General features: G+C 40.2%; 2 protein-coding genes across 3 annotated transcripts in view; one reads left to right on the plus strand and one right to left on the minus strand.

The window, feature by feature from the left end:
* The first annotated feature begins 3,295 nt into the window (after window positions 1–3,295).
* ETFBKMT (electron transfer flavoprotein subunit beta lysine methyltransferase) lies at window positions 3,296–10,744 on the plus strand. The gene is given in 5 exon segments (XM_085324072.1): window positions 3,296–5,169; window positions 5,541–5,986; window positions 8,982–9,112; window positions 9,828–10,166; window positions 10,169–10,744. Coding segments are annotated over 4 exon segments (813 nt in total). The 5' UTR covers window positions 3,296–5,169; window positions 5,541–5,666; the 3' UTR covers window positions 10,192–10,744.
* A 681-nt stretch (window positions 10,745–11,425) lies between these two features.
* AMN1 (antagonist of mitotic exit network 1 homolog) overlaps window positions 11,426–24,081 on the minus strand; it is a 28,011-nt gene continuing 15,355 nt past the window's right edge. The window contains exons 5-7 of one of the 2 annotated variants that reach the window (XM_085324069.1): window positions 19,759–19,815; window positions 18,564–18,675; window positions 11,426–14,481 (exon numbers count right to left, since the gene is read on the minus strand). In XM_085324069.1, coding sequence (XP_085180195.1) covers window positions 14,408–14,481; window positions 18,564–18,675; window positions 19,759–19,815 — 243 coding nt within the window. In that variant the 3' untranslated portion in view covers window positions 11,426–14,407. The remainder of the gene's footprint in view (window positions 14,482–18,563; window positions 18,676–19,758; window positions 19,816–24,081) is intronic. The other variant, XM_085324071.1, reaches the window with a different exon arrangement.

Consider the following 24,081-nt stretch of genomic DNA (forward strand, 5'->3'; position numbering starts at 1 on the left):
GTCAGAGCTTAACTGGCGCCTTCACCTCTGCTGGCTGCTGCTCATTCTTGCTCCTAGCCTGACGCAGCTGGCTAAGCAGCAGGGAAAAGTAAACCTATGTAAAACACACCTAATTCTTTCAGGACATGCAATATGTAATATGTGATTTGTTTTGTCAGGATATTTATTCCTCATTTGTAAAAGATGTACAGTGATTCTGAAATGTGTAGGTGTGGATTTTATAGCTGAAGGCACAACAGAATAATTGAATTGTTTCTCTTTTACCTGGCCAGAGCACTCATCTTCAATTTTGCCTTAGCTACCACCTAATATGCCAGCTACATTTTGATAATATCTTGCTTCGGCAGCCTCTGGCTAACCACAAATTGATCCTGATGTGTAAAACCACTGACTGTCAATACTGAGTTGTTGGGATGCTTTTTACAAATCAACACCACTCTGGATGCATCCATCTTCCCTTCAGTGACTTTCCAGTGAGGTGCTTTTGATGCAACAAGCTGTGGCAGTTGGCCTTGCAAAAAGAGATCTGGAAAAGAGGAATGGAGTTTCAGTTTTAAAAGCTAGAAGAGAAGGAATGAACTGCGGTTGTCACCTGTCAGTTGAACTGCCGACCTTTCTTCCCTTCTGTTTAACCTTTGTGTCTATGATGAATTATGAGTCATTGGCTAATTAATGCAAAGGTAGCTTCTCCGTCTTTCCTTTTTTTTTTTTTTTTTTTAATCTCCTTCCATGTACATTTCCACTTCTTTATTACTTGATTGTTAATTAGTTCAGACTAGATTTCCCCAGAGACCTGGACAGTTGAATTATCAGTCAATAATCCAGTAATTCCCTTGGACACACAAGAGTCCACCATGTGCTAGTCTACAGTTGCATTTTGAAAGTTTAGCTCCCCTCCATGATTGACAAAATCCGTGTTATGTTGTGATCAAAGATCTCCTTGTCCTCAGAGCAAATTCTAGCATAGCTGGCCACAAATTACATCATACATTTGATCAGCAGAGATTCTCAAGATGTTACCATACAAGTGAAAGCAAAAGCCTGTGTAAATAAAACTTTTTTTTTACAAGGGACTACCTTTGAAACCTCCCCTGAAATAACCATCAAAAAGCACAGCCTGAAAGTCTAAGTGATTTACCTGGACATTTGTGTGAGGGTTGACGGTTATCATTGGTATCATAACTTTTTTATGTCATACTAGGAGTCTGTAAAATATTAATTAACCATTTTTAGTTAAATAAGAAAGAGTGTATCTCTGTTTTTAATGCCCTAGCCAATACTACTGGAAAGCAAGGACTTCACTCCTCTTTTTTCAGCAAAGCAGTCCCTGGGCTAGAAAGAGCTAGGAAATATATATATATATATATATATGTATATATTTAACTGTCCCAGTGTGGTCTGATAGATGGTAGCGTCTTCACTGAGGTTCAAATAGCTACTGAGTAACACCGTATATCAGGACTTCAGAAAAACTAGACCTGAGAAATTACTTGTTCAAATGGCAGATCAAAGAAACTCAAGATCAAAGTGAAGAAAACTTTCCTTTCAAATTTCTCTGAGACTCCTCAAATAGCATCAGTATTATTCTGCAGGTCTCTTTTCAGGCATAAAATCAAATGTGTGCAATAGAGCTGTATCATCACCTGTCAGTGTTCCTAAAGCCAGCAGCACATCTCACACAGGCCTGGCATCCTGAGTTGATGTTGGTAATGGTTCTTCTGTCACATTAATGTTTTCTTTATTCCTAACGTAGTTGTTGAGTATCTAAATGGCACAAAGACCTCAATCCTGAACTGTACATTTTATGCATAGTTTTTTTTCAATGTTTCCCTGCTTGGAGAGGACCAGCCAGAGCTGCTGAAAGACTCAGAAGTTTTGAAACTCCATGGTTTTCTGTAAGGGCTCCAGGAAGTAGCATTCTTCCTGAGCCCAACTCACAACGGTCTGCACTTTGATATCCACTTTTGGCATCATTTCTAAAAAGCCTGAAGGTTGTATTCTGCTTTGCTCTACAGGTATACAAAAGGCAAATGTAAAAAACACGTAAGYGTCCCTATTATGTAATATGTTGGTGGACCTTCATGTGGTGAGGGGACACCAGGTTCTTGCTGGGTCCTCGCCTCCTCTGCTGCATTGCCTCCATCCAGACCTCTCTGTAGCCCAGGATGGAAGGCCACCTTCTCTCAGGACCCGTGGGTTCATCCACGTTTAGATGAAAGGTCCTGCTTGTAAGCGGCTTTCACACCTGGAGAGTGCGTTTTAATTGTACTAAGCCAGAAGATCACTAGATGGCCTCGTAGCCTAAGCAATTTGGGCAGATCCAGGCTTAGGCTGTGTGATCACCCGATTTATTTTCAAAACCCTGGCACCCGCAGAGGTGCAGAATTTCTGCTCGTCACCTCAGGCAATGCAGAAGGGCCTTTTCTAAAGCCGCTGCGTGAAAGCTGGGACACTTGGCGCCAGAGGGAAGCTAGAGAAAACCACGGTCTGCGGCTCGCGTTGTCAGAAACTCCTTCTGCTCCCTAAATCCCAGCAGCCGGGGCCGGCAGGGAGGGCAGAGACCCAGCCTGGGGGAGAGGGTCTCTGCAGCCCCCGGCTAACAAGCAGAGCGAGGCCGCTCCCCGCGGGGCAGGACGCTGCGGGGAAGGCAGGGCYTCGCAGCGCAGCGCCGGGCGGCAAGGAGAAGGCCTTCCCGGCCTCCGCCTGGCCCTGCACGGCTCGGCGCCTTCCCCGGCCCTTGGTGCCCGGAGAAGACWGGGAAACCTCGTCAGGGCCAGGCGCCCCTCCCGGCGTAGCGGCGCGGAAGCGGAGAGCGGGAGAAAGCGGCCCCAGGCGGCCGCGAGAGGCAGCAATGGCGGCGCAACGGCTTCCCCGCCGAGGGGGCGAGCCCCGCGCAGCCGGCGGGGGCGAAGCCGCCCGCCGCTGCCGCTTTAAGGGAAGGAGGAGGCAGGCGGGCCCGGCCCGGCCCGGCCCGCCGCGGTCTGCGCGCACCGCGGTGGCCGCCGCCGGCAGCAGGTAGGTGCGTGAGCGGCCCGGGCGCCGGTGCCGGCTGCGCCAGGGGTGGTGCGGCGCGGCCATGGCGGCGCGGCCGGCCGTTGGCGCCATGAGGGGCCGGCCGTTAACGCTCGCCGTGGCCGACGCCAGCCTTTCTAGGAGAGAAACAGCTGGGAGTTTTTGAATGAAAAGGTTAAATTTTCCCGTGGTTCGTTCCCCCCCGGGGGCGGGTAGGTTACTTACGGACCCGAAAGTGCGGCGTCAGGTCGGATTTGCGCCCTCCCTTCAGCRGGCAGCCTCGGGCCCCGCTGCGTGCGTTGTCACCCCGGGCTGGAAGGAAGCAAGGTCCCTGCTGCTCTTTCCAAAGCTTTATTATCGTTTTTATTTATTTTTTATTATTATTTTTTGTGGGGAGAGGGTGTCTTCTGAGGAAAATGTTCTGCTTGTGCCTTGATTTCAGTCCCAATAAAATGGGAAGGCCAAGGATGTCAAACATAATGATACGGATCCTGGCACCTTTCTGCGCTAAATGGTTAAATTCAGTTCGGCATTTTGAGAACAGAGCTCCAGGCTGGCATGTTCCCTGCAGAAGATGAATTCAAAGGCAGAAACCCAATGCATCAGTCCATTAATCAACCAGCTTGTCAATTCTGCAGATGAAGGCTATGAAGATTATTGTGACAGGGAATACAAAATATATACTACCAAAAACTTAGCCCTGCTTACCTACTTGCAGCAATTTGGGGGGTGGGTGGGGAGGAAAAAAAAGCATATGCCATTAGCTGAGAAGATTTAACTTCACATTTTCCTTAGGCAGATGGGGATTACCTACTTCTGCCTTCAGGAAGGCAGCTGTTCGTTAATTGTGTTTATCAGTTCTAGTGACTGCTGTATGGGCTTCTCAGATGTGGCAAAATGCAAAGCGTTCAGTCACATAGTTTTAATAGGAACACAAAGCTTTTAGTCAGTGATTTAATCTAACAGTAAAGTAAGTGCAAGAAGTTTGCAAAGATTTAGCTTGACTGTCAGCCTAAGTATCAAAGCATCACGGGGGTTTAGTTCACAACTAACCATTCTAGTAAGCGATCAGATTAAAATCAGCACAGGAAGCAGAAGCCAGCATACAACAAAAAATGCCACTAAAATCACATTAAATTTAATAATGATACAAAGAAAACAAAAAATCAAATCATATCAAGAAGCGTGAAGGAAGGCTTTATTTTAATAATTTTTTTGCTGTCATCCTTTTATCTGCGTAGTTTTTGTAAGAACAGTCTATATTGTTGAAGATTGTGAAACTGGTCACAACTCTTGCATTGTGACAAAATTGGCTGGAAAGGGCTGAAGTTGTTTTTTTTTTATGCATCATTCTGTATTTTCTTGAAATTCTCTTTGCAGAATAGAGGAAACAACAGCAAAGACAGAATACAGTTTCTGTCTCATGCCTGATTTTTCTTGTAGTCTTGCTGTTGTGGAAACAGAGGTCCTTCCTTCTGTCTTGTTGAATGTCCCAAAACCTGGAAAACTTATGCCAGAGTACTATTTAAAGCACAGATTTTAGTTGCTTCCCTAGTCATTAGCTCTGAGTGAGGTTCAAAAGCTGTGCCCTGAAACAACTAAGTCCAAGTTACTGAAAAGAAATTGGAGAGCAAGAGGAAAAATATGCGGTAAAGATGCTCTTGGTTTCAGAGCGTAAGAAAGACCCAGAGACTTCATGACATGGTGGATGAGAAGAGCACAGTAAATCTTGCTCTTCATTCATCTCTCCCCTGAGTGTGGTGACTGCCATTGTTTTATATCGTGAGTGAGTCTAAACTCTGGCATGTCAGCTTTCCATTCTGCTTTTCTTCACTACTTGCGACTTTAAAACTGGCTTTGACTGGCATCACAAGGCCTTTGAGTCTGAACTCATCCAGTCTTAATACCTCAGCTTCTAAAGATTTCACTTTTTTGGAATGTATTGGATTCACTTGCTGCTGCTGCTTTAGACAACTTGGGCCATGCTTACCTCTGGGAACTTGAGAAACTATCTGAGAGTATCCTGATTGAGACTAGGTTTTGTCATTTTTGAGCAGGCACCCTGACAAATTTGAAGAAGAGTTGTTTGAGGAAATCCTTTCATTGTTTGCTAAGTTCAATATAAGAAGATGCTTTATCATCACTATTATAAAACATGTAAGTATTCCCCCCCCAAAAAGCCTTCTGACAACCTTTGCTATGTCCATAGCCCCTGTAATACCAGAGCCCTACTGTAAAAGCTAAGGATTTGATTGGAAAACCTTATATGCGAATTGCCTGCTCTGTGCACCTCTGTAAGGCAGAGGGAGGGAAATGCTGAAAGGCTGCATGTTTAATTTTTACCCTCGTCAGTTCTTCCCCTATATGGTGGTTTCTCACTGGATGTGTTCAAAGGCTCTCTAGTGCAGGGACAAAACACTCTTTCAAGATTGTATAACAGCATGTCAACCTCCTCTTCCTAAAGTCCTGGTGGTGCGTAGCGTTGAAGTCACTGAAATGTCACTTATATAATCTTGTTCTCCTTTCAGGAGTTGTCACCTATTACTGTGAAAAACAGCATCCTGTGAGTTTGTTTCAAGCTTTCTCCCTCATCACCTGCATCAGATAATCTGTGCTCCAAGCTGTTCTCAGGAACAGTTATCCTTGGCAGAGACATGGCCTTCCATGGCTGGAAGCGGCTCCTCTTCTTGGGCAGGCAGAACACCTTTGCCAAAGCTTGGAGGAGCAGGAAGGGAAGCCCTTCTCTGGGTTGGAAACGCTGCTGCCACTGGAGTGCTGGCAAGTCTGTGGACCCCGAGATGAGAGCGTTTCTGGAGGAGAACACAGAGGTCACTAGCAGCGGGAACCTCACACCAGAGATACAACTGCGCCTCCTCACCCCTCGCTGCAGGTTCTGGCATGAAAAGCTTGATCTGTGGCCTTATGGGGACCCATTCTGGGCAATTTACTGGCCAGGAGGTCAAGCCCTGTCCAGGTATGCAGCACACAGACCACCAAAGTTGATAAGTTCAGGCCACTACTGGCAAGCATGTCAGATCTTATGCAGTAGAGCAGCAGTCTCTGCTGTTTGGCAGTGAAGTTTCAGCATCTGCTATATGTAGAGTAACTTCGGGCTTTTAAATTAGCTGAAACCTGTTGTCTTCAGTGGAGCTGCATGTGTTGACAACAGGGTTGAATTTGGATCTGTGGGAGAGCCAAGCAGTTGCCATCAAAACCTAGCAAGGTGTTTAATTATATCATTCATTGTCAATCCAAAATTTCTATTTTGTGATAACACTATGTTTTTTCCTTTTTCTTCTTTTCTTCTTTTTTTTTTGTGTGTGTGTGTGTGTGTAGGAGACAAACAGGTGTATGGACGTGTGTCTGGTTCTGCTGAGAAAAGTAGGTTTATGCTGATGCACTTTGTAGCGCTGGTTAGCCTGAATCAGTAAATGAGTATCTAAAGAATCCTCCTTGTCTTCTCATCACACAAGAATCTGCATTTTGATTCTGGTCACTTACTATCAAAATGTTTTTGATATTCCTGCTTCCCAAGAACTAGTTGGAATTCCTTTATCCTGTAAAGTCAGACTTCTCACTTCAAATAGCAGAAAAAGCTCCTACTTGTTACAGAAAAGAACAAACTGTCAGTCATCCCCGTACAGATGAAAGGTAAAGATCTGAACTACTGTTCTACAAGAGAGCAGAAACAGGAAAGTTTTTTTCAACCAGGAAAGAGTCTTACAGTTCCAAATTGTGAGTTGATTAGCCTGCCATTTAGATGAATTAGAGTGCTCTTAAATATCATGTAATTAAATTAGGTAAGGTAATCTATACATTTTATTATTAGGATTCATATGCCCAGGTAGTTGGGTAGCAACACTAATTGATTGACTACTGTTTATACACTTGTTTTGAGGAGATGGGAATGTCAGAAATTACTCACATAACCTAGAAAAGTAAAAATAAATTGAAAATAAAAGGAGCGTGAAAACATGCTGCTTTTGTAGCTATGCTTATTTCACAATTGGCATTTCCATATCATCAGAACTATTACCTTTTCAGACTATTCCTTACAGAGTAACCTAAGACACCTTGTTAACTCAGCATGTCTGACACCAGTCTCTAGCATCAGCATAATGTACTCTCTCTGTCCCTGGGTAGACAGCAGGTTCCAGCTGTTCTAAGTTGCCATAATCATTAGAGGTAGCTTGGGAACCATTCAGCTGGAAACAGGGCACTTACTTAACAGTATTAGGTTAAATCATGCTCTAAACAGAGTATTCCAGGAAAGTCATTGCAAATACAAGTACAGTCCCTTTCCATGGAAAGAGGAAGGAAGGCACTTTCCATGGAGGTCCCATCCCTGTCCTCCAGCCTGTTTGCAAACTGTGGGCTGTCCTTAAGGGACCAAAACCCACAGGAGGAATGTTGCCAGTCAGCTGAGCTGCTAAGCCTCTGCACAAATGCCCTTCCTAGGTGCCCTCAGAGTCAGAGGGTATCTCTGTACATCTTAAGAGTAGCAAACAGTGCTGCAACATTGGAGTAACAACGTAGTAAAGCCCAATGCCAAACCTTAGAGGAGAAGAAGAAGGAAATTTTTAGTAAAACTAAACCATTCTCACTCACTCACTTCAGATCCACATGCTCATAAGCACAAAGCTCTATGTGTCCGAACACACAGTCTGATCAAGAATGTTTGTGATGACACAGGGAATGAGAGGCATGGTCTGTGAAATCCTCATCATGTCTCCTGGTTTCCTAATCTGGGTATTTTATAGCTTCAGTGGTGGTCTTTGCCTCCCTTCCATTATTTCTTAATGTCTTACCATTTTTTTAGTCTGGGTCTAGGGTATCTTTTTTCCTTCTCAATGTGCTGGGAAGAAGTTTCCTGGGAAGCTGCGTATAGATGTGCCATCTAGGTGCCAGCAACACCTGACATTCTTACTAGGTCTACTTCTGCTGTTCCTTCTTGTGCTTCTGTGCCTGGACATTCACATTCATTTGCCATTTACACTAATTTTAACATTTCTGTTACAGTTCTCTACATTAGAACACCAGCAGCCTATGACTGTGCCAACMGTCAGCCATCATCTTCCATGCTAGGAGATGACACAAATGCAAAATCTTTTCATGTTTCTAGTTTAATAGACATAATGGCAATTAACAATAATTTATGTCACCTAAGGCTTTGCACCTTTACAAAGGACTGAATTTCTAGGCTCTTGGTTAATTTCTGAACACTCAGTAATGACAATATGACCCATAGTGTTTAATAATAACTACTGTCTGCCTTGTGTCAAGTCTTCCTGTGCATTTCCAGCCTAGAGGCTTTGCTTGCTGAGTCTTCTTGGCTACTATCGGTGACTAGGTCAAGATATTCTTTCTGCTCACTGTTGCTGTATTCTCATTTTCTTATTGCTACTCAGGAACAACATTAAGCAGACTAGAAGTATTTGCACACCTAAGTGCCTGACTTAGAAAAAGGAAGAGGAGAAAATGATCTTCCAAATAGTTGTATAAACAGTAATGTAGGGTATTGGGAGGTCTTGTCTTTTGAGGGTGTAATATTCACTGCAAATCCATTTTCATGTTTCTTCAGGCTGATTTCTTGCAATTTCTACAAATCCTTATGAACAGTTTTCCATTTCCTGTTTTTGATACCAAGCATCTTAGTTTGCGTCCATCTTAGTTTGCATTGCAGTTTGTGTCCATTTACTACATAAGCTCACCTGTCAGGGAGTGAGCTGACTGAAATCAAACATTATTTACTCAGTTGGTTTTTTTTCTTGTGGGACAAGAGAAAGGGAGAAAGATAATTTTTGTATAAGCAAAGACAAAGAAGGAGCTATGTGCCAGCAGCATATGTGGAATAATAATATCTTGTAGCATATCACGCTTCAGTAAATGTATGACATGAACACTCATGCAAAGCTGAGAAATCTGCATAAATGTGTTCATAGTTTTAACAGTTTTCCTTTTGAATTCAGGTATATTTTAGATAATCCATGTGTTGTTAAAGGGCGATCAGTTTTGGATCTTGGAAGTGGATGTGGAGCAACAGCAATTGCTGCTGTGATGAGTGGTGCATCCCAAGTCCTTGCTAACGACATTGACCCTAGTAAGCCTTTTTTTTTTTAAACTCTCTGCAAAGCTCTGTTAATTTTTAAAGCACATTTAGCATTAACTTTTCTTTGACCCATTTGGGATAAATTTGGTCTCCAAATATGCTAATTTAGAATGCTAAAAACATTAATGGATTTTGCCAACATTAGAAGCTGGGTTGTACCAGGCTTCCTTATACAAGGTGATTTCCATGTGAACAGCTCTTTAGAATGAATAAACAGCAAAGTGTTTATCAAATATTTCTTATGCATCATCACAGCTAGTTTGGAAGAAAGCTCCAAGAGTAAGTGGTAACTTGCTTTCTCGCTAGGACTTGAGTGTAGCGTATGAGCTGCAGGTTCTGTGTTAGGGCCTAGATTTTGCTATTTTTTTCCCCGATTTTATTTTCTCTTAAATGACTTCTGCATTCAGTTTATTTATAATTTAATTACTCATTGATTAGGGAGGAAATATACCCACAGATAGGGCTGTTAGTATTCCATTTTGATCCAGGAGTGCCATTGGTTTCCAATATGGGATAGCTCTTCTGCATGTAGTGGTGTGATGAAGATAAAATTCCACCATTTTATGCTATTATTTTGATGCATAATGAAAGCCGTGGAAGCCGCTATATAGGATAAAAAAAATAAGAGATGAAATTGAAAGTTATTCAAAGTATTTGAAATTTGCATTGGGGCTGAAAGAGAGAATTCTAAAACTTTTTTTTTCAGTTGCAGGAATGGCAATGATCTTAAATTGTGAACTGAACCATCTGAATCCCTTCCCCATCACCATTAAGAACATCATTAATTCAGAGGTGGGCAACTGGGACCTTATTGTTCTAGGGGATATGTTTTATGATGAACAACTTGCTGATGGTCTTCATCACTGGCTGAGAGAATGCATCAGGATACGGCAAACTGAAGTGTTGATTGGTGACCCTGGCAGGCACGAGTTTTTAAGACACAGAATTCACAGTCAGTTGCACAAAGTTGTAGAATATTCACTTCCTGAGTCTACTAGACAAGAAAACAGTGGATTAACATCAAGTATTGTCTGGAGTTACCGACCTCAAATAGCTTAGAAAGCTGTTAAAGCTAACTTTATAATGTCGTTGGTCTCACTTGGTTGGCCTTTTTTTTTTTAATAAAGTGTATAAAATGAAAATAGGACTTTAACATGGCACAGATACGTTGATGCACAGTAGATTACTATTCTTCTGTATAGTTATACTTGTCAAGGCTTTGGCTCAATTTGAGGTTAACACTACAGGCAAACTTTATTTGAATGGATCCACACTGAAGTGCTAATCCAAAGATAAATTATGCTCATGAGTTTACATGCTTGTCATCTTTCACATATGTTAATGTATTAATCTCACTCTTTGATGGTATTGTGAAATGTTTCAGACTTCCATTATACAGCTGGGAGGACAGAAGAGGATGGTGGTTGAAAGATAGTTGCACTCCCTTCTCAAGACTTGTTCACAAAGAAAATTATTGCTGTCCTCCATAAAACTCTCTGCTAGATCATTAGCTCATATTGTGCTCAAAGTGCCTTGCTCTTTCTTTACCTGGATCTCCCTTCTAAGCATAACTAATTTGGGTCTCCTCCTTCCCCTTTAAAATAAAGTCAACTCTTCCTTTAAGCCCTAGAGTGATCATTTAGGAGCCACGCATAATTATAAAACATGCTTCTTGACTCTGGTCAAAATAAAAGTTACTAACAACTGGAATGACTAAATAGTAATAGCTGTAGGGTAAATCTAGCATTTAGAGAGGGCATTCAAATGATCTAGACTGCCTAACTTTGCAGGGAAAAATGGCAACCCATCATAACAGGGACCTGGTGCAGGATGAAGAAATCTTTCCTTTCTTGAAGCTTCTGAACAGGGAATAAGAGAAAAGTCAGATACAATTATTTTTCTCTTCTCCTCCTGAGGAGATACTGAACAATGCTCTCCAGAATGATCCTAACCAACTGCGAAGAAACATCTACAGCATTAAAAAACTTGATCCGCAGGTACGTGTCTGTGTATGCATCAACTCAATCAAGAAATCAAAGTTTTCAGAGCAGTCTTCCAATAATTAGCACCTTTGCAGTAAACTATTGAACAAGCAGAGATGAAGAACTAATAACTGAAGGATGAAAAACACTTCATCAACAACTATCCAAATACTAGGTGATAGAGTAGAAGCTTAAATACATGAAAAAGTTTGTGTCAATCACTCGGAAAACCATGGTATTTATAATGTGGGAGGATTATGAACTCATGCTGATGTACATGGCCACAAATATATAATGTAACAAGCTTTTAAAACTACCCGAATGAGTCAGAGACAAAATTTAATCTTCAAAACAATACATGAATATTCTCACCCAGCTATTTACAAAGGTAACAGTATCCAAATACAATATAGAATATGAAATAATAAAAGTATGTGTGATATTCTTCTCCCACTTTTAACAGTGCTCATGAATATTTGTTGAATATTACTCTGATTTAACATGAATCAAAAAAATATTCAGTGGAATTATGCTAGTACCAGACCCATGAGAGAGCAGACAATCTCTGGCAGTGAAGGATTCAAAGTGGTATATTAAACTTCCAAACCTAAGAATACAACATTATCATTCATCTCTGTGTTGTATAGGCTTTTAAGCACAAGGTGAAGATACACCACAAAGTTACATACTTAGGAAGGGCTGATAAGAGAACACACACATCTGCATGCATTTTTAAGGAAAGAATGTAAACTGCATTTGCCATCACCATAACAAACCTAGATTCCAGTAACATGGTTCCTTTGCTGTTAGAAACTCTAGTGGTCTGCTCTCTTCAGCTGCTTTATCTCCATTTGTATTTTTCTTTCTGGATATAGCACTTAAAATGGCAATCTGACCACATTACTGCTCTATATTATGGCTATATGCCCTACAACAAGAGGCTAAAGGAGCTGGGCTTGGTCAGCCTCTAGGAGAGGAGGTTTCAGGGGGACAGAGCAGTAGCCTGCCCATACCTACAAGGAGGCTGGAAAAAAGATGCAGCCAAGCTCTCCCCAGCAGTGCATGGTAGGAAAACATGAGAGGAAGGCCATAAACTGAAACAGAACTAGTTCAGACTAGACATAAGAAAGAGTTTTCACTGTAAGAACAGTCAAGCAGTGGAACAGGTTGCAAAAATTTTTCATGGCTGTGTCCTCTTCATTTTTTTCCAAGATCCAACTGGATAAAGCCATGATGAATGTGGTGTGAGCTCAGAGCTGACCCTACTTTGAGTAGGAAGTTACACTAGAGACTTCTTGAGGCCCCATCCAACCTCAGTTATCTTATGAGTCTTACTCTTTTACAGGACACTTCCTGCAGCAAGGACAGCTAGCTTTAGGTGTTTGTTTGACCAGATTACTGAACATGTCAGTGCTGCTATCTACTGAACTACAGGAACAGTAGGGGGAAAAAAAATACCCACAACAAAAAAAAGGGAATAGAAAAATTTTCAAACCTGGATGGTTAGAACTAAGTATACATTTAAGTTCCTAGGTCTTTATCTGGTCCAGTGACTTGCTGCAGTTACAGCCTTCAGGAGCTAGTTGATATGTACACTAATGTAGCAAAACTAAACTTTTGTCTGCAGGACTGGTTTGCATAGATGCAATTATATCTTGGGATGCATTATGTTTTGGGAACACAGTCCTCTCTGCACTGAGCCATAATACTGCATAGACTCAGAGTTAGGAATTTAGACACCTAGTTTAAAAATGATTACATATTAGCACTTTTAGTAAACAGAATTTGTTCTTCCCTAACTCATAAAACCAATAGAAGAACAGAGACTGTCGTCAGACATTGTAATATCATTTAATATTACTGGATGCAACATACATATAGTAACATAATAATATATATATTACTATTTTCTATGCAGTTTGGCATGAACTTTAAATAAATTAGARAGTTTTTATTTCTATGACACCTAAAGTGTGACCTGTGACAGTGTGGGATGTAAAGTAAACATATTCCTACTGGTTGCCTAAACTCACAGGTTTCTAAGTGCCTCCAGATCCATATAAGACCGCCCCAAGTCCTGCTAGTTCCAGATACAGAGTATATCATAGTATGCTACCCCTCAACCTGTGCAACACTAAAATGACTAGCTTAATCTTTAAGCTTAATGTAGAAATCATAAGACTCACTATATGTCTCCTGCTTCAACAGACACACTAAGTATAACTTAAAATTGTGATGAGATCCCTGCTACATCAAGTAATAAACTCATTTACACTTCAAGAACTGAACTTTGCTTTTAAATATGACTACACTTGAACAATACATAAATAGAAATATTTTCAACTTCTGTAGGCCTCTGTAGATGTAATGAACTGCACACAGCAGAACACACACCCTGCTGAACTCTACTGTCCTGAGATTCATGTGCTCAGAGCCTGTGTCTGGTCCTGTTTCACTCTCAGCTATGCTTACAAGGAGCAGCATTTTATTCCTGTTAAAAATTGTCACATAGGAATATAGGCAAAAGCCAAAGCAAGTGAGTATTTGCCAATATACAGAATTCTGTTATCGGTAATATCATGACTGCTATTCTGAAATTCTATAAATGAGACTACAATAATTTACAGACAATTTTGTTTTTATGTTCGAAGACTGTACTTTTGCAACTGTAAAACTCCAGTAAGTATTTGATGGTAAATAAAAAAGAAACCTGCAGCATCAATAACCTCCAGACCTAGCAAAATACATCATGAAAGGAGACTACTTGTTACTTCTTAAAATATACTTGCATTGCCATTAATTCTACCTCCATTTATTAGTTTTATCTGATTTTTCAGATTTAAGCCCCAACTTTACAGATGTTTCTGCATAAGTCTTAATACTATGTTTGAGCTTAGTATTTTTAATTGCAACTACCCTCTCAAATTATAAACTCAGGACAGGAACTTACCTAAAGTATGTTTGTATAAGCGGTTAAGAATAAGATGTTAAGTAGTAGCCTAATTTGATCCTTCAAGGAAGCTGAGAGATGATACAGTAATATGGATTATAATTCAACTTTCTTCTTAATGCAATTTGATCAGTGTTGCAAAGACCGACCAGGTTCTATGTATAAGACACTATGAAGCCCTAACTCACAGGGTGAGGCCTGGAATGGCAACAGAGACCTCTGGCGGGAACAAGGAGCGAAGCCATCTGCTAGTACAGAAGTCACCAGCAGGACAGCTATTTTCCAGAGGTGGCTGTTTTCTGAAACAGCTCTCATCTGTAAACCTTACACTCATATACACACAGACAAAAGTAATCAGTAAATAGTCCACATCACTTGCTTGATTTTGTTCGATACAACTAGCTGCTCTAAAACATCTCGGGAGCGATCTGCAAAAGAAACAAATTTCTTGTTAATCATTCATAATACATACATATGCATACAGATATATATAGGTGGTATACAGAAATTAGGTAAACAATAAAATAATTCAATTTGTATTTATGCTTAGCTTTCCATGAGAAGGTCATACTTTAGGTACAGCTGAAATAATTCCAAACCATTCAGTTGTTTCTTCAGTCACATAATTGTGAAGTACCATCACTTAACCCAACACAAAAAAAAAAAAAAAAAAAAAAAAAAGGAGGGTAATGTCTCTTCTTCCTTTTAGAATTTCACAAATATATTCAACTATGATTAAGTTCTGTTCAGGTTGCTCATTTCTAACTAGCCTACATTTAGTAGGAATCATAGAACATCTTTCAGAGGTTTAAAGAGGAAACATGAATTAACTAGACAACACTAGTATATAGGATGGCATTTGAAGAAAGCATTGGGATGGTCACAAAAAAAAATCTAAACCTGAAGATAAGGCTACTACAACTGATAATCTGACGAGATGTAGAAAAGAGTAAGGAAAGCAAAGAAATGAGAAGACAGAAGGGGTATGGCACTATTAATAGCCTTAATGACAAAGATGAGAAATTTGAAGTTGAAGCAAAGGAAAAAAAAAAGTCACAGAACATAAGGATGGGAATGGGAAAGAGAATGATACAGAAAGATGGGCAAAAAGATTGTATTAAAATCTAGAACACTAACTTCTTTGGACTACTAATAACATCAATTTTTTGTAGGTCATCTGCTTTATTAGAGTATGAAAAGATCAGAGATCAGCACTGTCTGATGGTTAAACATCTTCAAATTAGTGCTTATTGGAATCACATTGTCCAGGCGATGCACCCACAAAGAAAAACAGTGATATTCCCACACTCACAGCTAAAATGTTGTGAAAATAATCTCATGGTCTTATTTTCAAAACMGACTTAATCTTATAAAAGGAAATAAAAGCATCCTAAGTAACAAAAAAATGTAAGCCACATCTGGCTTTAAGAAAACAAACAAACCAAACAAAAACCCCTAACCTTAGACACTTTCTTGCATAAGGGTATTTTTCTAAATCAAAGGGTAAGTTTAAGTTCATTTCCCTGAAAGAAATTTTCCCCCTCCATCTTTCTCAGAGAAGAGGCAAATTGGATCAACATTGATTATGACTGCACCATAAATCAAGTTTGCTCAGTCATACCTGGTTAAGCAGCTTCTCTTGGTATYGGTTCCAATAAACGCATAACCATTGAATTAATGCAAATTTAAAAAAACAGCCATTTTAATCACGCAAGTCTCAGGAAATACAAAGTTATGGTTGCCAAAGCAGTTTTAATTCAGCTGTCTTGAGCATGCACAACAGTATATAGTACTAATAGTCTGTTTTTTCTGCAATTTCCTTGGACTTTCTTGTAGTTCACTTTGATGTAAAGGTCAAAAAAATCTAGTTTCATAAAATGAATGTATTAATCTCTATAAAGTCAGTTGCCGAACAAGCAAAAACAGGGAAGTATAGCATGTATTGGAAAACTGAGAATAAAAGAGAAAGTCAGAATAATCAGAGAAAGCTGATCTGCTTATGGATCTGCAATCAATCTCTGTTAATCATACTGCAACAACACTTTATGTTAGTAACAAAAATACAGAGTTTGGAGCAGTAGTATAGGTTCACTTGTTGTAAATCCTTTCAAAATACAATTCCACTTTTATATGGTGCATAAAAACAACCAGAGTCCATCCTCTTCGGTATCCTGCCTCCAACAGGAGCCAGCAGATAGAGCAGTTAGGCTCTCCTAACCCTCCAGCTCCAAACTCTCCCCTCTCCAGGGCTCTGCAGCTACGGCTACATCCAATGTCTTTAGGTGCAGCAGAACCTTGCCTACTCCTTCTGCCCCAGACTGTGCAATAGCTTACTGCAGCCTCACCAAGAGCTTTTTGGAGAGAGCGGACGTTATCTTCTCCCAACTCCCATTGCTCCTTTATCCTCCTTCCACTTCTCCTTAGAAAAGCAGAAGGGGTGGGGGAAGGAGAGAGGAAAAAAAAAAAAAAAAAAAAAGAAAAAGAGGCACACAGGTGCTTTTCCACTCTTCTTCTGCTTCCTTTCACACAGGTTCCCTCACACAACATGCACTCCCCTCTCTTAAGTCTCTTCTCTGCTCCTTTCTACACCTACCCCCAATCTGACCTCTCCTGCAGTGCTGCTTGATGAGCTGGAACTCTTCTAAAAAACTCTCTCCCCAGATCTCCCTCCTTAAACCCCAGTATTATAGCAAAGAAATGGCAGGAAAACTGGGGTACAGAGAAACACTGAGGGAAAACCATGCCCTGACCACAACACCAGCATTTGTCCCAGTCTCTCTGTAAAAGCTTCTSGGCCTCAGAACCTTTGACAACTTTTTATCTGGCCAGAGACCTCTACCAGGGGGCAGTCAGTCATTTCACTTCATGCCCTCAAAAAGGAGACAGCATTTAACAGGGTACACCCTGTGGACATCCAGTTTTGGCACTTGCTCTGTGGGATCCCTCCAGGAACTATGCACAGCTGCAGAACAGCTGGTCAAGCTTGAGCAGATCCTGACTCAGCCTGTGGACTTCAGCTAAAGAGTGCCTCAAGAATGGCCATCTCTGCAGCCATCTCAATGCCACGGTCATCGAAACCTTTCTCTGTCTTGACTGGCTGATCTTACAGCTGATGCTTAATATGCCCACACACAGAATTAACTGAGCTGACACACATCACTGGCTAGGTGCGATCTTCTTCACTAGGAGAAATGAGATCTGGGTGGTCAGTTTTGTCTGTTCTAGTTCAGATTTATGTAGTTGTGATACATTTTTTTTCTTCAAGAGTCTTGTGGGCTTCACTTTTGCATACCCGTCAGGCATAAGTTTGATGTTTCATTGCAAGGGAAACGTAAGGTTATACGTTAGCCACTGGTATCAACATTATTTGGGATACACATGAAGACAACCTTGTGGTAACACTGCATTTGACAATGTTGAGCAATGTGACTGTGTGCTAAAATAGTGATCTGACAACAGAAACATCTGCTTCCTCCTAACTATTCCTACTCCCATTACCACATCAAACCACTATACTATAAACTACTGTTCGCTCTGATTGGTTATTTTCTGCTTGGTAAATGAATAGTCAGCATGGCACTTCTGACCACTGCTTGCACTCAAGTTAGTGGCCACAGGCCTTGACATCACTTTGACCTTCACCCTCCTCTTTTTTTTTTTTTTTTTTTTCCTTAGTTTTGGAGAAAACTCATCTATTCTTTTTTCTCCTGTCTTCTTTGGCCCTTCCTTCTTTGAAAAGACTGAGGATTGATTGAGAATGGACTTCCCTGTGGCTAGTGAATTACCAAGACTAACACGGATTATGAGTAGGTGCCCTCAAAGGTCTAAGAATAGAGTATGCAAGACACCTTCCCCAGATCCTTTCTATCCTCTAGTTACTTTCAGCTGAGGGAAATTTCCTAAGCTAGACGTAGTTTCRACGTGTTTAACCTTCCAAGAATCTCTCTTCCAAGTACTGGCACAGTCTATGGGCTGCTATAGTTTTAGCATGGGAGACATCATTCAGCGATGAGTTCCACAGATTTATCTGCTACGTGAAGAGTTCTTCCTTTTTCTAAATTCAGTTCCCACTAATTTTGTTTGATATTCCTCATTCTTTCATACAAAGAAATACTGTTCAGCATCCTTTCTGCTATACCACTTATTGTTTTTCAGATCTCTATCATAAACCTTAAGTTGCTTTCTTTCAGGCTGATCAATCCTAGTTTATTCCACTATTTCTTCAATGAAAGCTGTTCCATACTTTTGGAACATAGTAGGTGATTAATATGCTTAGATCTCTTCATGAAGTTTCCTCATCAATTTTGGATCTCCATCAACATTTTGAGAGACAGAGAAACCTCTCTGAGGGCTGTCAGGTTTCAAGGCAAAGCTCTCACCTTGCTTTGAAAAACCCCAGTGTATAATGATTACATTACCTAATCATTTATTATGTGTATGGCAGTATCTACAAAACATAACTTGCTTTTTCAGGCAGCAAGAAGATGCTGTCAGACATGATTTGACTCACTTGTTATCAATGGGCATTCATGGAACAGAAAAATGTGTATCTTTGGACAACAAGTAAGGACTGCTTCCACAGCAACATCAGTCAGATTCACACATCGTTCCATGTGGATCTCCTGTTATGAAGAATAGTAGAAAGATAAGCCAACATTTTAACATTCTAACATTGTATGGCAAGGGACAAGAAAGTCTGATTTTTTTATATAAATTGATTTGCACAGACTCTACACTTGGCCACTTTTAAAATGATCCTCATAAGTTAAACAGAAATTAAAGAGAAATAAGACAACTGATAAATGGAGCTCTCGAGCTCTAGCAGATGTAAATCATTTTATCAGATAAACTGAGGATTTTCACACTGTTGATCATATTTATGATCCCTCTGTACCTCTTATTGGTAGTAATCATAACAATCAGATACTCTTTGTTTTAAAATCTTTTCCAAACAAATTCCTATTGTCTTTTACTTTCTTTACCTATAATTGCTTCTCTCTGCCACTTTTGGAAAAGTCATAAACTCATTAAGGCCATCAAATATTTCAGAGTTTTTATAAAAATTTAACTAAGATAACGAAGCCTATTTCCAATAGGTTTAAAGTTTACCATGCAGCAGTCTCCTCCACTGAGGTCTCCACAGGTCCAAGGGACTGCCTTGTACTCTTTTGCTCTATTTTCCAATAATTAGTGTCTGCCTCTTCTCTTCTGCAGGGCATTAGAGGCATTTCTTTCTGTCCCTGGAATTTCTAGTTCTTCTTGGACACTGTTTACCAGGCACCTTTCTTGAACCCTTATGCATGAAAGGGGTCTTATGGCAGCTACCCAAGAAGCTCTTCCTGACCTAAGACTGCTTCCACAGGCATCCACCCATTAAATACACAAAATTCTCCACGTTACAGAATGTGCCCAAAAGCTCAATAGAGTCAAGAAATAATCAAAATAAATAAATGGAAAAAGCAATCATTTGCACGTCATACACTTTTCTCAAAGAAAAGGAGCTAAAATGAGCACGCTACATTCAGTAAAAGAAAATTCATCTTGAAAAGAAACTGCAGTTCTCAAAAAGTTGGTCTCGGACACTGCTACAAATCGTGTAGCAGTGTCCCAGTGATTCATGACCAAAAGATAAAGAACACCCCTTAGAAACAATAATTAAAAATGTTTGCTTTTCGTATTTCTTTTTATTACTTTAGATAAGTTACCTTTAAATTCTTTGAACATGTTCCACTCACTAGGGCTATGACACCATCGTCTGTTACCTAGAAAAAAATTTTTGTCATTCATAGACTATACTGAAAGACATTTTTTTGAGAACGGCTATTTGGAAAAGATTTTCGTATTAATTTATTCTCTCCCTGCAGTCACTGACTACATTTAACATTACAATATTTTCTTCCTAACTAAGCTTGTAAAGATTATCCAAGTRTGTTTTTCAGTCTACTAAACACTGCTGTATTTCATTGCCATGTGATCCAGCCAAGCTCCCTCTAGCTGTGTAGCTACTATTCCTGAGCTTCACTGTCTAATTTAACAGTGGGTGCACTATAATGGTGAGGACACAGGCATTTCTTATTCATATGATTTAAAGCACTTCTGCTCTACCTGGATGAGTTTCCCTCTGTTTCCAGGRCTGCCAGTGCAGTCTTGGGTAGAAAATTAATCACAGATACATTAGTCATTTATCTGTAGTCTTACTTCTACTCATCTTGAAGCAAACCAGTTTATAAGCCAAAATACACCCAAACAAGTAGTCTTACAGAACTGGTCATATTCTGGCACTAAAAAGCTTAAAGCAGCTATAGACAGCCATGAAGCAATGATAACCTGTAAGAGGCCAGATAAATGCAAAGGACTCTCCTTTCCTCAGAAAGGCAAGAAAGGCCAAATATATCCATCTGGTGTCACTTTTCAGAACAGGTGTCACTAATTGTATCGACTTGCTCTATATTTGTTTTCCCAGTGGCTAGGAATCTTCCTTCTCAGACTGGGTCCTGGGAAGAATCAGGAAACGTCAGATATGTGACACAAGGCCAAAGCGTCCATCGATACGAGGAAGGTGTTTATTTCCTATTCTTCTTCTCTGTCTAGTAAAATGCAACCTGCTTATGGCCTCAGTTCTGACAGAAAAGGTTTTTCTTGATTAGTGAGTTGAAGTGATTCAGAAAGGTTTCTTAGCTACTAGAGAGCACACAGAGGAGGCAGGACCATATGGCAGAGTGGAGGAGGAGAGAGCAAAGACCAGAGAAACAGGCAATGAGCTCTCTCCCCCACAGTGGGGGTGAGCAATGAGATCAGCTCCATTACTTGTGAACAAATAGAATGTACTTCTTCAGAAAACTTATCATAATTTAAGACTTCAGAAGAATGTATACAGTCTGTCCATTTATTTAACCTAGACAAAGAGAAAAACCTGAACAAGACACAGCCATCATATTTATCTTTTAAAACACTACTCATACAACAGAGTTTTTGCATTAATAAAGAACAAGACCAATACAGGGTGACTACAGTCGGGTTGGCTGTATTGATTTCCATTTAAACAAATCTTTTGAATTTTTTCCTACTTACATACCAAAGCAAATTCTGCCTTCTTAAAATCCTATAATATACACACAACTACCTTTTATAGAGAGCTGTGTCTGAGCAAAGACAAACACTATGAAGTCTGGCCCTGGAGAAATAATACTCTGGGGGAAAGTGAGGCTGATACAATGTAGAAATTGAACAGGCATAGAAACTCTGCAACATTAAGCACATTCATACTCAAATGAAAATACATCAGACAGTTAAAACTAATTTAACCTAAAAGATTTGGACTAAGGGTAAGACAGAGCTTTTTAAAGAGAGACTTATTTTGCATAATGGAGCTGTAAGAATTATGCCACCACAAGAATTCTCAGATACAAGACTAAATAATAGTATTTAGCCACTTGCCTAAGTACAGGCAAGGCCTCATTTCACGTAAGTATTGCAATGGATTGTACCTCCGTTGATCTATCAATGTCACCTGTTGCATAAGCACAGTCACTGTTCAGTCCTAGATGTTCTCCAACTCATCTGTAATACCATCTGTAATGCCAGAAACTGTTACTGAAAACCAGAAATAAAACTTCTTAACACCAATGCAGCATCAAGAAGCAGGCATTCCTTTAATAGGTGCCGGGGGCATAGCGGATCCTTCCACCTAATACGCCCCCTGAGACCACGATTTGTTGAGCTTTTAGCCGATACCCCTCATACATATTCATTACAATTCTTGGAATTAATCTGGGAATTCATTACTTTTCTGGAATTCGCTTATATATTTACATATCATTACGTGTGCACATTGAGTCTATGAGGGGTTGTCTTTCGGGGTTGCAGGGGGTTTCTAGCAGCAGGTAAGTGTCATACCAGGATGACCTTCAGTTGAATTCTTTGCTGGAACTTCCATGTAAGTCTCAACTTGGCTCTTCCTCTTCTTTGTCATGCTTATTGGTTTTACAATTCAGGTCAAACTGGTCTGTTCTGATAGTGGAGACCTCCTGTTGTTATCTTAACGGTTACATTCTGGTTGAGAAGCTTCAAGGCCTAGTTATCTACAACAATTCCTTCAAGGCCTAGTTATCCACAACAATTCCCCCTTTGAGACTTCTGAACTTATGTTCAGGAGTCTCACCTAATAGGATACTTATTGAGTAATGGTTCCAGTTATTATTTTGCAGATATATACTTCTTCCCCATATATGTACAATAAGAGATTAGCAAGGGTAAGCATTGTACCATTACACAAGAAATTATAATTACCAAAATTATCAAGACTGCAATTTGTACCAGTGAGGCCAGCTATCAGATAAAGARATCCCTCCTAATCACTTTAGAACCTTGTTTATTCAGGTATCTTCAGTGCTTTTCTGAAGATCCTGGGTTTCTTGAGCTATTTGCCTAATTTACTCAATCTGCTTATTTAGGCTTTGTCACATTGGGAATATGGATGCAGCAGTGATCTGAACACCGAGGTGACTAGGTGTTCAGATCTGAACACCGAGGTGACTAGGTGTTCAGATCTGGTAGAGGTTTCGAGCAGCTAGATGTTCACCAATTCAGCATCTCTAACACAGAGAAAGAATACAGAGATTGCTACTTTTAAACATCTATTCTGCAGCCTCTGGTAATTGTGGGATAAGCGTTTTTCCTGCCTGCAACCCTCTAAGAGTTTGCAAAATCTTACCCACAGCAACTAAAGGGTGAAAATACAGTATTAAAAGCGGTAATTCAAGAACTCTCTTGCCACACAGCTTGCATCTGTAGCTTAGCATTACAGATGACATTGAAATAGCGTCTTTTTCAAGAGCTGACAACTTTTAAAAAGCTTTTCCATTCTATTTCTTTTTCATTTTAAGAATTAGCATTCATGCTGATGTTCTCTTCCATAGTTTTCAGAGAAGAAAAAGCTTTTATACTTTGCTAATTTGAGATAAAAGACGACAAAGCATGAGTCTGATCCGAGTCTTCTGGGAACTCTATGTTTTGATGCACACAAATAACATGCTTTGCCAGAAAAGCATGTAGGAAATGGGATAGATTTTCTGCAACATATTTTAGCCAGAGGAAGTATTAGTGCTGCATGTATTTTGAAAGCATTCAGGTCTCTCTCACCACTAGCCTTGCCAAAATACATCTATGAACAAACCATGATAGAGTTTATATAAGGTTTGTGCCCTACTGATAAAAATGTTGGCCATGGTCCTCAACTTGTGCTTCTGCTGCTGATAAACAGGAAAAGTTGTACTCACTGTAGGTCCAACAGTGGGAAAACTGTTGAAATCTTTTTGCAGAGATAAGACCCAGGGGAGGAAAAAAACATAACCTAACCTTCTTAAGAGACTTAAGTTATCTCTAGGAAGCTCTTAGTCAAACAAATTGAGCTTGTTATTTATTATTTAGCACCGGAACTTTGTTTTTCTCTGAAAAAAAATCCCAAGTGAACATGTAGTTGTTAGTGAAGATAACTTTGGAGAAAAGCTAACAGACACTTGCAGCTGAAGCAGGACTGAAAAGCAGATTTTATCCCTCCTATAGTAAGACTCTGAAGAGGAGTTTTTCTTCTAGTCTGCATTTTTACAGATTTTCCAATTTACAAACATGATAAAGAATTCAAGATGTGACCAAATTTGTACTCTCCTTTCTGGCAGGTCTGAGAAATGCTATCACCCAAATTAATTCCTAGTGGATGTTTCATGCTAGGTCATCATCTACACTGAGTCTGGTCTCTGAGCCACACAGAAGTCTACAGGGTCATGCTCGAAGGCCCTGTTGTGCTGAATACTGCACAGGCAGAGCACTCCTCTTCCAAAGAGGAAGCTGTACGCATGCATAGAAGGCCAGAAGAGATGTGGAACTGCTTTCAGGCCTTGTGGAACTGCTGAGCAGGCCTTGGGAAGCCCTATAGTCTTCTTCTATACCTTTGTAATTTTAGTCTAGCTGGCCTAGAATGCCAGGGGATGTAGGATTAGAGAAAGTGGTCACAGGTTTAAAAAAAAAAA

Source organism: Rhea americana, unplaced genomic scaffold (assembly GCF_003343005.1).
Source record: "Rhea americana isolate MKP2758 unplaced genomic scaffold, rheAme1 scaffold_9, whole genome shotgun sequence".
NCBI lineage: Eukaryota > Metazoa > Chordata > Aves > Rheiformes > Rheidae > Rhea > Rhea americana.